General features: G+C 36.8%; 1 protein-coding gene and 1 long non-coding RNA gene across 2 annotated transcripts; both read left to right on the top strand.

The window, feature by feature from the left end:
- The first annotated feature begins 9409 nt into the window (after positions 1-9409).
- Positions 9410-13610, top strand: LOC127075678 (NADH dehydrogenase [ubiquinone] 1 alpha subcomplex subunit 6). Its single transcript, XM_051017135.1, has 2 exons — positions 9410-9792; positions 13209-13610. Exons 1-2 carry the CDS (start codon positions 9580-9582, stop codon positions 13395-13397), a joined length of 402 nt encoding a protein of 133 aa, XP_050873092.1. The 5' UTR covers positions 9410-9579; the 3' UTR covers positions 13398-13610.
- On the top strand, positions 9799-13032 carry LOC127075679 (uncharacterized). The gene is made up of 2 exons (XR_007786629.1): positions 9799-12000; positions 12080-13032. It is a non-coding gene; the product is annotated as an uncharacterized LOC127075679 (long non-coding RNA).
- Positions 13611-14515: the final 905 nt, after the last annotated feature.

The raw sequence follows: 14515 nt of genomic DNA on the forward strand, positions 1-14515 counted from the left end.
AATATCCCTGATCCACCTCTATATTTTCAACAATGCCATCTGGACGCCAAATTATAATCCTCTGGTGCATTGAAGATAGGACTGCTCTGACTCCATGGATCCATTCTCTTCCCAACAACATGTTGTAGTTTGCCTTTATTTCCACAATCATGAACATTGTGGACCTAGTAACCGTTCTTACAGTCGATTCAACTTGAATAGTCCCCAGGGTGGAGCCTACTTTGCCTTCATAATTGGTCAACACCATATTATGAGGTTTGGCATCAGTGTCATATTTGCCAATTTTCGCCAACATGCGATGGGACATCAGATTCACAGTCGCTCCACAATCTACCAGTATTTTGTTAACCATGATGTTTTTGACTTTTCCAGTGATAAATAGGGGTTTTAAATGGCTCTTCATGGTGTCACTAGGCTGCTCAAAAAAAGCATTCTATATAGTAACAGACCGGTTTGTGGGCGGCCATTTCCCTTTCGGTGATACTATCATTATCATCAACTTCGGTGATCCGATCGAATTCTCTGGGCATCACGAATACCATTCCAACCAGAATGTCTAAGGAATCCTCCGAACCAGAGTCGAAGTTGTCAGTTAATAACTCGTCTTTGACAATTATCTGATTTTCTCCGGCCGTCTTATTTGAAATCTTGGAATCTCTTTTGGTGAGGTTAGGGCCATTCTTTTTCTTCACCATCACGTTGGTACTTGATTCAGCCTGATCCATTTCACCAACTTCTCTTTTGGCTTTTCACCTTCTCTGCTCTCTTCTCCACTGGGACCTCATCATAGGATTCTTTCCTTTATAGTTTTCGGAGACATGTGTGGTCCTTTTGTCGGATCGGAATTCCTGGAGATAGGCCAGTGATGAACCTCTTTCAACCTCTAACTTCTGCCACTTTCTATGGCCATGTTTTCTCCCCTCGGCCTGCTTGACCCACTTCCCATCTGACCCTTCGATGCTTGGCTTAAAGGTCATGGGTTGGAAGTTTCGTCCAGCTTGTTTGGTTTCATTCAACTTCACCATAGGGCGCCTAGGATCAGGATATCTCCTGGGATCGAAGAACCTTTATGGCTTACCCGCTTGATTATTATGGATGGCTTTATGGCCATTTTGGTGGTGCACTCTCCTAACCCTCTCCAGATTTTGAGCTGCCTTTTTGTCAAAGACAACACTGCACCTGGGGTATAACATCACCTCCGATTTCTTCTTTTGGCACCTTCGAAGGAAATCTGACAATGTTTCCTCTTCCTGAAGAAAGGCGACCTTATTGTATTCCTCTTGCTTACCTTCATCATCGACTTCCATTGAGACTTCTCGATATACCTCCACCATATTAACTTCCATGTGGATCTCCTCAGTAATAGCCAACTTTTGGAATTGTTTCTGAAGGTCATCGGTGGCCTCGTCCAGCTGAATGAAACTATCAGCGGTCTCTTTTATGATCATCACTAACTTTGAATTTCTAGCATCCTCGATATTTGAGGATTCAACGTTTTCCTTCTCGATGTCTTCCGTACCCCTTAGGGCCAAACCATCATGAGGTGCCTGCTCGAAGTACTCATGTACTTTAACCATGACAGGCTCATGGGCGAAGTCTTCAGTAACTTCGGTCATACAGAAATCATCAGCAGCTTCAATGAAATTCACCTCCTCTGGCTCAGTATAATGAGCTTCAGCAATTTGCAGAGGATCATAGTCGATTTTCATCTAGCTCCGTGGCTTATCATCGAACTTGAGTCTTCCCTCCTGGATTGCATTCTGCACCAGATCCCTGAAAAGAAAACATTGAGACGTTTTATGATCCAAAAAACTATGGTATTTACAAAACCCTCGTTTCTTTCTTTGTTCTAAAGTAGGTACTTTAGCACCCGAAGGTACTATCATTTGACCATCTTTAACCAGTAGGTCGAAAATTTCGTCACATTTCGTCACGTCGAAAGTATATGTTTTCTTAGGAAACCTGTCATTCTTTTCAGGTTCGACATGGTTTCTCCCATTCGAAGGGGCCAAAACTTTGCACGCATATGGTGGACCCTGTGTCAACTCAGCAAGATCGATCTCAGTATCGTTGAAGTCTGGAACTTCAAGGCTTGAATCTTCATGATCTTTCCTAAAATCTACATATGCTACCCTTTTACGTTTGTTTGTTCTAGCCTTTTCTTCTTTTAAACGTTCTACTTGTCGAACTCTGTCAGCCAACTGGGCCATATCCCTTAGGTATTGAGTATCCATCTTCTTTCTAATTGAGTAATCAAGGCCCCCAGCGGCCATTTTAACCAACTCATGTTTTGGCACTTGCGTAAAACACCTGGCTTTAAGTAGTCGAAATCTATTTAGATGGTCGTCAATTGGCTCAGTGAATTTTCGTCTGACACTAGCCAACTCTTTCAAACTTATCTTCGTTTGCCCATATAGAACTGTTCATGGAACATTCTTTCTAGTTGGTTCCATGAATGGATCGAATTCTGGGGCAAAGTTGTGAACCATGTAAAAGCATTCTTGGTAAGAGAACTTGGAAAAAATTTCATCCCAAGATTCTCGTTATTTGACATATCTCTAGCTTCAATTAGATATCTCGCCACGTGTTCGACAATAGACTCAGTAGTATCCCCGACAAACTTGGTGAATTTGGGGATTTTGGTGCTCAGGGGCGCATCTGTCTGTAAGACATATTCTGCCAAAGGTGATGTATACTTTGGTCTTCTGAGACCAAAATTTACCCCATTTCGAACCATAATTCTCTCGACTATGGCTGATAGATTATTATCTGCTGCCACATCATCATGTCGAACTTGCCGTATGATATCATCAGCATTTTGATTCCTATTTACCATTAACACCCTTGGTTCCCTGTGCACATGTGGTTCAGTCCTAGGAGATACTACTACTCCCCATTGATTTTGTGGGACCTTGTTAATAGTGAGGTCCTCCTCAAGCGTGGGCTCTTGATTCTCTCTTACCCAATCCCTGGGCGAGGGACGCTGGTGCTGAGGTATACCAAGAAACTCAGACATTCGAGCCACTTTGTGCTATCATCTGTTAATTCGACTGAGTTGTATTCTAAATCAAAGGATTTAACACAGTGGCCAAAGTTTGAGTTAACATCTTAACCATTTCATGATTGCTTTCGTCCATCTACTACCTCCATGCCGCCGCAGGATTATTGGTAAGAGTGGGTAGTTATACTGGATGTCTTAAACCTAACGTATGATTGGTTCAACCCACGTTTATCCCGGACCCTTGTACTAGTGAATTTATGTTAGCCACTGGTTCCGAAAAAGTAGAACCCACATTCTGTAGATTGGTCATCATTGAAGTTGGCATTCCATACGGTTGTTCTCAACCGTTAAGTGGTATTGAAAAACCAGGGGGTACCAACAGCCTATTTGGAATGTCCCTATCTATGAAGGAGTGTGGGGAGGTCACCTAGGTCCCACATAAGTCATAATTGGTTCAGAGTGGGAGATCGAATGCGTAGGCGTCGAACTCACCATAGACGAAACTATTTCGGACGCATGCGTCGTACTCGTATTTGCCCCCATCGAAGAAGAATGAGGCACTATGCTGCTAGTTGATGGGTTTTGAGAATTATGAGTTTCTGGCGGATTCATATTCGCCATCCCCGTATGTGATTCTCTCCCTGTTCGTCGTTCGTCGTTTATGGCTATTTTACCACTTCTTAAAAGCATACAACGATTCTTTTCTCAAACAAAACTTAGCAATCAAACAGAACGTTAGCACTTATCCCACTGGGCGTACCAATTTGTTTACCTTTAAAAATGGTAAACAACCGTTGATCTTCCAAATTTCTAAATTTGGTCACTCACAGGATCGATCAGATTGATCCTAGGACATGTGCTACATTTCTCGTAAACGTAACGTTAATAAATGATCGAACTAAACGTCAAATCAAAGCGTTAAATAAAAACTAAAGACAAAAGAGTGACTTGAACAAAAGAACAATCTTAAATCAGCATTTAGAACTATTAAAGAAGGAGTAAACGACGGGAATCGTAGGAGGGTTGAAAATAATCAAAAAGGTTGGTAAGTGCTGGAATCTTTAAAACTGTAAAGTAAAAGTTCAAAGTAAGGAAAGGAACTAAGGATCTTTAAACTTGTAAATGACGAAGTAAGAAATAAAGTGTTTGAGAGTAAAGAACAAGGAAAGATGTTTCAGAAGAGAAAGTAAAGATAATTTTATAATGCTTTGAAATGATTAAACAATGGTGTAGACAACGTACATTCTGCGTTTTACAGTTCTTCTTCACACGAATACTTAGTAAATTTGCAGGTTTTTTGTACACAATTTGACACACACTTTTCTAACTCTAAGACCCTATATTTATACTGGATCAAAATAACCGCTCTGATGGTTCTTCAATCACGTCGATACACGTGGCATCCTGCATGCGTATGTTCGCTCACTCTGCTTCCATGCGTATCCTCACGGTTTCTAACGAAGGTAATCTTCCCTCCTTTATTTAAATTTCAAATCTTTGATCGAAACCGTTTTCTAACTACTCCTTAAGGAACTGCTCCGAAACTTCAGCTATAAGCTTGATCTTTATCCAATCAGCTAAGCCAGTCTACCCTCAGCTGGTCGAATCACCTCTTAGTCGAAACCAGCTTTACATGCTTTTCCAATTTTGGTAATTTGAAGTGGGCGTCGAAAATTTGAGCTAACAGGGTGTTAGTAACAGGTGTGGTAATTTTGTATGGGGGTTAAACGTTGAAGCTTCTTGCATGTAAGTGGTTTGTCGTGGGTCGTTTAGATACCTATCTTCGGAGACATCCTAATTGCACCCGATATGTACCAAGCCATGTAATTATTAGTTAGTTTAGATTGGGTTGACATCACATCGTCACGTAAGACATGATCACGACAGTACCTCCATTTACGACACTCATATTTAGCGAAATCCTTCCAATTTTTAAAGTTCCATTGTTCAGTAATTCAAAGTTCCATTATACACGTCCTCTAACGTTACAACATCGGTTGGAAAAAAGAAAGTGTGTGTCTCGGGTCTCCATATTTCTTGTAAAGCTAGTATAAACTTAGCGTCAACCGAGTAAGACATGATTTTGCTAACATGTCCAAAATCGGTGAGCTCAATATAAGGTTCAAGCAACACATCAGGGGTAATATATTTGTGTTGAAAATACGAAACCTAGATGGATCCTACAAAAAATGAATATAATTTTTTTATAATGTGTTAGAAAGAATATAGCCTATAGTAGCAAAATAAACACTTATTTAAGTCTCAATGTTGGCGACGGTTCCTCTATGCATTTCACCCATAGTCAATAAAGACATTTTGCAAACGAGATAACTTGAGAGAATATAAAGAGTAGTGTTTTTTTGATGCTGATGAAAATGAACTGAGTTTATGTGTAGGGAACAAAAGATATTGAGTAGTTGTACGTGATTAATGCAAGCCTTTGCGAATGTTAGTAATGTTGCCTGAATATGTCAAACTCTATTAAATTGGCATGACCAAACCAACACCAGATCATCTCATATCAACCTAAACCAATACCACATCGTTCTCATACCAAAATACTCAAGTTTTGTCATCTCCACAAGATACATTATGCTCACTACACCAGAGAGACATATGTCTTTGATGTATTTGCGTTTGGTTTTCGAAACATCGAAGTTGTCTGATTTACAATCAATAGAAATTCAAAATTCTTGCACTTGAAAAATAGAATAAAATCAAAATTAGGGACTGGTCATGTATCACAAATTATACATCAAAATCCATTTCTTTAAAACAACCACATTAAATTTTATCCACTTAAGGTTCAAGACGACGAAGATATTGAAATTAAGTTTGTTAGTCACAAACATTATGGTTTCAACTATATTAAGTTGTATACTTTACTCCAACAAACTCTTCCATCTCAACTATCTCAGTTAATTGATCAATCTGAACCTGCATCTGTAGATTCAGATGATGCTGAAGTTATAGATTTAGATGAAACTGAAGCTGAAGTTTATGTTGTTGATGAAGAAGAAGAAGAAAGTGAGATATAAGTCGATTAATTTTTGAACACAACACCGAAGATAATGATCATCAAACTTCGTTGTCTCCAAGTCATGTATATTGTCCACTTCAACGTATGACAAACTTGAACTTGGATGACGATAAGACATCCTATGGTATTTTTTACAACCCATATATTCCGTAAGAGGGTGAGTTAAAAGTGGGAGACCGATTCCACACTAAAGAAGATTATGTGTGAGCTATCAAAAACTTTCAAATGGAAAACTATGTAGATTATACCATAGATTGCACTGATGCGAGAAGGTATGTCATTCTTTGTTTTAATGTACTTTTCATGTTTTGATAGGAAGCGTCTTACAGGAATTGATATGTCAAGACATTTTGCCTCTTGTTAGCAAGGACCCGTCAATGAATGTGAGTATAGTAATCTCTCATATCATTACATAATATAATTATACTTCCTCGTATAAGAAAGTGTGGATTTCAAGAACAAAGGTTGTTGAAAGAGTGTACGGAAATTAAGAGGATTCGTACACAGAACTTCCATAATATTTGGTGGCACCTAAGACATATGCTCTGGGAACTGTTATGATTTTGGAGACACTATCGACATATACGCCGGACAAAACTTTTGTAAGTGGAAATAGAATATTCCATCGTCTCTTTTGGGCGCTTCAACCATGCATAAAAGGTTTTGCATTCTGAAAACCTTTTCATCAAATTGATGGAACGTGGATTTACGAGAAATACAAGGGCATATTACTTATGGCAATGGCACAAGACGACAACAATAACATCTTTTTGGTTTTCTTCACTCTGGTTGAAGGTTAGACTGTTGGTGGTTGAAGCTTCTTTCTCAAGAATCTCAGAGCACATGTTGCTCCACGACCCAACCTCAGTTTGATTTCTGACATACATGCATCTATTGAGAGTGCGTACAATAATACTAAGAACGAATGACAAAATCCTCCTTCTAACTATGTATACTGCATTAGACATATCACATAAAATTTTATGTGGGGGATCAAAGTAAAGAACCTTTGGAAAAAAGTTGTGAATACAGGGTATGCTTTAACTCAACCATCGTCCCGACACTACCACGAGAAATTATAGTGTCAAATGCGGATGCATTAAGGTGGGTGGATAGAATTCCATTGGAGAAGTGGATAATGACATTTGACGAAGGACACAAATGAGGACACATGACAACAAACCTTGTTGAATCCATGAACGATGTCTTCAAAGGCATTAGAAACCTACCAATAATCACGTTGGTGAGATCAACCTATTTTAGGTTGGGATCACTTTTTACAACCAGAGGCGAAAAATGGAGTTCAGTGTTACAGTCAGGGAAATTATTCAGTGAAAGTTGCATGAAAGTGATGAAGGAGGAAGCTCTCAAAGCTATCACACATGTCGTTACAATCTTTTATTGTCATAGACACACTTTTAGTGTAAAGGAAACAATGGACCACAATGAGCGAAAGTCGAATGGAGACTATCAAGTCCAACTGAATATAGGTTGTGTGACTGTGACAAGTTTCAAGCCTTCCATATGCCTTGTTCCCATGTCATCGTGGTATGTTCATATGCTTGCCATGATGCTTCCAAACATCTATCCGATGTTTACAAAGTCATAAATGTTTTCAATGTGTACAACAATAGCTTCCCAATGTAAAAGATTCTTGGCCTACATATCAAGGGGACATAATTTGGCACAAAAAAATCATGCGACGGAAGAAAAAGGGTCATCCCAACATCACACATATTATAATAGAAATGAATACAACTGATAAAATGGTAAGATTATATTGTATATACCGTCATCCCGGACACAATCATACAAATCGTCCCAATGTTGGAGCAAGTTCTACATGATCGTTTATTTTTTTCTTTGATTTTTTGTAACCTTGGTGCGTGTATATATATATATATATATATATATATATATATATATATATATATATATATATATATATATATATATATATCAACTTTTGGTTACAACAAAGATAACATAAACACCCTTAAAAAACAGTTTCTACACAAGAACACACGACATAACATACCAACATAAATACGCATAAAACAACAACACAAACAATGGATAAAAAAGACTTAACACCATAACATATCTAAGAGATTACAACAATCAAAACAATGTCATATGTTGCAGGCATCACATCCCTAACATCATTGTCTCGCACCCACATACGCTGGATAACATTATTGTCATCTGCAATTGAAATGTACGAAACAAGCCTTTCGATACTTCTAATTCTTTTCCCATCATAATCTTTATGTCTAACCAACTTTTTAAACTCCTTTCAAGATGTTCGAAATTTTGAATGTTCCAAAAAAGCATTATCATCGGAGGTTTCTTTGTCGAATAACATACATGGTCATATCTTTTGTCAATCATGATAAAGCTAGTGAAGAAAATAAAACAAAAATTTGAAATGAGGTTTGAAATGAAGTAAATGGTTGGAGACACCTCTATTTATACTAACAAAAAATCACAACACACATTCACGCCAGATGAATTGGCGTCACCTTTAAAAAGGTACACACTTACGTCAATTAGACTGATAACACCATATGCAATTGCCAATCTAATTGGCGCTACCATTGGAAAGATAAGTGTGGTCGCCAATTCACCTGGCACCACCACTTTGTTCCAATTTTTTTTATTTGAAAGTGGGATAGATTGAGAATATTTTTGAAACATGAATTATTTTGAAAATAAATTTGAAAAAAGCGAGTTATTTGGAAAAAAATCCCTATGTAGTATTAATTTTTAATAAAGATTAATTCTATGGACTGTCAGTATAAAAAGTTTTACACTGTCAATTAATCACCATTATCCGTTTGTATTATTTTATAGGTGGTTAAAATAAAAGCCAAATTTTTGTAACGCTTAAAATTCTTTTACTTTATTAGTGTATTTCAATCAAATTCTTTTTAATATATTTCTTGTTATATTTTGTATTAAATAATTATTTCACTTCTTTGGAATTTTATGATGTTATATAATATAATATTTTTTAAATTGTAAATTCGATCAAAATAAAATCAATCAAATTTAATTAGAGATTAATTACTATACACAGTCAGTGTAAAAAGTTTTACACCGTTGATTCATCACCATCATCCGTTTGTATTACTTTATAGATTTTTAAAATAAAAGTCAAACTTCTTTTAATATCCGACGTCTATGATTAACTGACGGTGTAAAATCCTTTTACACTGTCAGTGTATTTCAATTAAACTCATTTAATTATTATTTAATTCAATGACAACATTGGTATTGATATACACTTCCCAAATGATAAAATTAATTACTAGTCAAAATTAAAATTAACATTACACTACAGATTATTTTTACATTATACCTAGGGTTGTCCACGTGCGACAAGGTGAAACTCACATTCAAAACGACGCCGTATGGCCCGTGTCCTCCACAGGCACACGCTCTAGTTTTCTTTTTCTCACCCTGAAGAACAAAGAACCATCATCATAAACAAAAACAGAAAAAAGAAAAACCCGAGTTGAGTTGAGTCGAATCGGAAATGGCGCAAGCAATTCGAAACGCGAAAGTGCCTCCAAACTCAGTGAATCTGGAAGAAGCGCGTCAACGAGTCTTCGAATTCTTCAGAAGCGCTTGTAGATCGTTACCTACCGTCATGGAAGTTTACAACCTGTACGACGTCGCTACAATTTCTCAGCTCCGTTCCACCATCGCCGCTGAGATCCGCAAAAACGACCACATCACCAATCCCAAGGTTCATTATTTTCAATTTTATTATTCATCGATCGCAATATAATATCCGAATTTCGATTTTTGATTTTCGATTTTTTCTAATTTGTTTGGGAAATTTATATTAGTATTTGAAGCTGGAACCGTTGGTTTGATTCAGAGAATGAATATATGAATGAATTCACATCTTTTGATTTGAATTGAATTAAATGAAACCCTAGGGAGTATTACTGTTGGCTCTATGAAGTGTTCTCTTTTCTATTACCCTTAAATGGACATTACTTTACCATATTCTGTTTTACTGCTGTTTAGTTTAGTTGCATTTGGACATTGTTGAAAGTAAATTGGTAAATTTATGTGTAGTAAAAGACAATTTGTATGAGAAAAAAGCTACTTTGAAAATTTGAGATTTCTTTTATATTTAGGTTTAGATGAAGATTGGGATTCTCTTAGACTTAAACAAGCTAAAAAATGTTTCTTTTATCCTACATTACGGTTTGTAAAGATTATTGTGAATTAGGTTTGAGCTTCAACATATGGATTGCGGTGCTAATTAAATCGGTTATCTCTTTGATACTTTTGAATTGGATATGGAAGTTAGAAACTAACTTGCTTGGTTTAAATCAAGAGGGTTTTTAATGAAGTTGGTTTGTAGAGATTATAGAATGGATATTCTAATTTCCAGTTAGGTTTTAGTTGCCAAGTGTTAATTGGAGTACCTTGAACCTATGTCTTTGCTTCCGGGTGTTCATTGTTTTGTTCTATTGATATCTAATCTGTACCCAGATAAAAACCAAAAAAGAAAATTGAATTAAACCAAATTTATCGAAATCAATTACTCAAAAGTTAAATCAGTTTTAAAACTGGTTAAGATTCCAAAAACTGGTTATGCAAATAGCCAAAAAATAAACCACGAGAAGAGAATAGAAAAATTAATCTACGAGAGGACCAAAGGAGTTGTCACAGCTACTAGCTACTGCCACGTCGGCATCTTTGTCACGCCTCTTTCATGTATTTGTCACTGGTATTATGCCCCATTTTCCTCCCCGTCTTCATGCATGGCGTATCCATCATTGCTGCCGTGGGAACCAGAACAACAGAATCTGTACTGGTTAGTTTGGATCTGCATCTGTTCTTCCTTCACCTGTTTTAGTCTCTATCCAGCAAACCACCACATGTCCATAGATCTGCTCATGAATGGAGTCTGAGGGTGGAGTAGCTGCATCTAATGAGTAAGCTTAGAACAGCTCGCAAGCTTGATGACCCTGGCGAGGATCCACATGTGTGCAATCGATGAGGCTGCGAGCTCGACGACAGTGAGCAACCAGAGATGGAGGTGGTTGCACTTTTTTCAATCTATTTAATCTTTCACTTTTTGTATTCAGAAGAAAATAATATGGAAAACAAAGTGCTAGATCTTTTTTTGGAAGACAGAAAGCTAGATCAGAAAATATTGGTAAGAGGGAACACTTTCATCACGGTTTTTGGAACAAAAAGTGAAATGGGATGGGCCAGAAGCTAATCCAACTGATCTGAGTATTCATTTTTGTAACTGGTCTTACAGCAACATAATCCAACCCATTTGAAATGGGATGTTAAAGCATTAATTGAAAAAATCTGGTTTTGGATATGGTTGCGGGTGTAATCATATGAACCGTTATTTTGTGCACTGTTTAGAACGGGCTGAGTTGATTGAGAATTTGTCTGTAGGTTATTTAGTGCATGTTTGGATGAGAGATTGTCAAATATGATTTCAAATAAACTTGATTTTTTAAATTTTATTGGGTTGAAACTGAATTTGAGTGAAGTGGTTTGTGTATGGATATTTTATTCTAAAACAAAATTTGATGTAAAACTTGGTGTTTTTCAACGTAATGCAAATTAGAAAATCTACTTTTATTTATCATTTTTAGTCAAATAGGTTTGGAGGCAAGGAATTAGAGTATTCCCTTGGACCCAATATGGTGGATACCAAGTGGAGGGACAACATGAAATGTGACATCAAAACTAGGAGTAGGTGCCTTGGATGGATTTGCAGATGGGAATACATGCGAGGAATATTAGTAGGATGATGCTGTTGGAATCCATGATAATAAACAAAAACATTATATCCACCTTTCAGACAAATCATGCTCTAGACAGTGCTTCTTCAACCATGACCTTGGCCACCATTGCGTCCTCCACAGCTAAATTTGCCTCTACCATCAGTAAATTGGTTATAAGGTGTAGAATGGTGAGGATTCTAATTAGAAATGAATCATGAGGCTCAGCATTGTTCTGATGATTGATATGTTAAGGATTATGATTCGCAGGAGCCATAGTAGGCGAAGGTGCAGAGATTGACGTAGACGCGACCTTAATGAGCATGTTGACTGTCCTGTGGTTCTTCGCAAAACACACAAGTAGCATCTCTGTCTCATGAGCGGTCAACAACTCAAACTTATTGCTGATTAGCTAGACAAAGGCATCATCATTTAGGAAGACATTTGAGGATGACGTTAAGGCGCTCCTTAACAGAGATGGAGTCACGATGGCTGTTAGTGCATCAATCAAGGTCTGAACACGAAGAAGAAATTCATACATTGACTGATTTTCAAAAGTCGGGTGACACAATTCGGTACAAAATTGTCATTCCTTTGCGTTTGTGTGAGAATGGGAGTAATTGTGGATTTGGTCCCTCTCTTACCATGAATTGGTGCTTCAAATCACATGTTTGAGCACAGAGCTTGAAATTGTCGACTGAAGCCACAAAATTTTCAAGGGGATTAAAATTACATATTGCATTGTATGGTCCCACATGTTTGCCATAATTTTCAAGGGGATTAAAATTACATATCATATTGTATGGTAGGGCCTGCAACATTTCAATGTGATGTCTTGTTGTCATACAGTGGAGATTATGGTTTTATATTTAGTCATGTCATGATGAAAAGATATGGAAAAGAGAAGCGTTGTTAATCTGTAATTTGAATACGGGTCCATGTTTTGTGCATTGTCCTGCCAAATTTTGAGTGTTGGCAACTTGTGAATAAGTTGTTTCAACCATTGTATTTGTTTGCAAAACCCTTGTCATCGTGCATCGCAATACTTTCCAGCATTGTAAAATCATCATTTATGTCTTCTTTCATGCTATGTTGTTTTACTTGTACCGTTTTATTTTTGTAACTCAACCGATTTCTTACAAAAAGAGAAACTGTAAATTATGGTCTGGTGTTGTCCAAGGCTTTGTTTGAATTATTGATTGGTTTCTTCTTTGTTCCTTACAGACCTGATGGTATTTCCATGAGAAAGAATCCATACATTCTATTTGCATGTATAGTATTTATTCAAATATATAGATCACATGGATTTGATGCATAGTAATTAATTCAAAGGCTTTGAAACTGATATGCATTAATATGGATGGTTTTGTTACTGTCACTAATATTTGTGTGCTTTCAGGTAATTGATTTACTGCTCTTCAAGGGGTTGGAGGAGTTGAAGAATGTTGTAAACCATTCAAAGCAAAGGCACCATATAGTCGGTCAGTACGTGGTTGGCCGACGTGGACTGGAGCAGCAGGAGTTGGCTGCAAAAGAGCAGGGCATCTCTAATTTCCTGAAGAATTTCTACAACAGCAATTACTCTTGAAGTTTGATAATGAGACATGTTCTCTGTTTCCTCAAATAAAGAATTGTCTTAAATGTTATGTGGATCAATACAAGATGAAGTTAATACTGTTTGTTTCAGATCAAACTGTTACTTTCATTATTTTTCATGGCTTAATTTGAGAACGTGATGTTATCCATGCTGAAAAATAACAATGTATTTTGAGTAATGGCATAATGTTGGGTCTTTTCAATATCCAGGTATTAATTTTTTTGTTTTGTTTTGTGTATCTGTCATTTACATTTCCCTGTAGTTTTGCCATACTCCAGTTAGATGACCAATGTGACCTTCGAATATAGCAAGCAAGCTAGGATTCTCTTTGTATTCAAAATCACCTTCACTCTCCAGAATTGCAAAGCCCCAGAGGTGTTCAATCTGTCTAAAACCATGGCAAAATCGCTGGAGACGCGCCTTTATTGTCTTTCTCTTGTAAGCATTATTGCAACTTGTCAGAAACTACCTTGTAGCCAGCCTCCCACAATTTCTGAGAGCTGCTTATTTGTGATGCTTCTTTACTTTTGAAGGAAATTGAATGACTTGAAATACTCATTTAAATAGTTGAAGTGGACTTGTTCAATTTTTTATAAGCAAAGATTATTAAAGGGGTACTCTAACAACAACAAATTGCTGTAACTTCCGCAATTTCAATCCTCACCGACCAAAGTTTCAAATCCCGCTGGAACACTATCCCTTCCCTCTACTCAATGGATTCAACTCAATCGATTTCTCCCAAATCACCCTCCACCTCAATAGGCATGACAACATAATTCATACTTACGGGTATCTATCCGAATCCTTCCCAGATTTGACGGAAAAAATCTGTTTTGATTGAGTTTGGATCCGAATTTGCGTTTTCTCTAAGTATAAAATATGAGGATGAGTCGAATAATAAGGACATTAGTAGTATGCACCCTAAATCCGCCATATTTATTTTATTATGTATTTTATTATTTTAGCTTTGATAATTTATAATATTCAATATGTGGTTAATGTTTTGATATTTTGATTGTATTTTTTATTTAAAATATTTTAAATGTATATTTGAAATTTTGAGAATTTTTTATTTTATTATTTGTTATGTAATTTAAATTTGGAAAAAT

The sequence above is a fragment of the Lathyrus oleraceus genome, chromosome 4 (assembly GCF_024323335.1).
Source record: "Lathyrus oleraceus cultivar Zhongwan6 chromosome 4, CAAS_Psat_ZW6_1.0, whole genome shotgun sequence".
Taxonomy (NCBI): Eukaryota; Viridiplantae; Streptophyta; class Magnoliopsida; order Fabales; family Fabaceae; genus Lathyrus; species Lathyrus oleraceus.

Excerpts from the sequence above, each read along its gene's own strand:
- LOC127075678 (XM_051017135.1), top strand. The coding sequence starts at position 9,580 with ATGGCGCAAGCAATTCGAAACGCGAAAGTGCCTCCAAACTCAGTGAAT. Across the intron at positions 9,793-13,208 it reads ACCACATCACCAATCCCAAG|GTAATTGATTTACTGCTCTT; the intron begins GTTCATTATTTT and ends GTGTGCTTTCAG.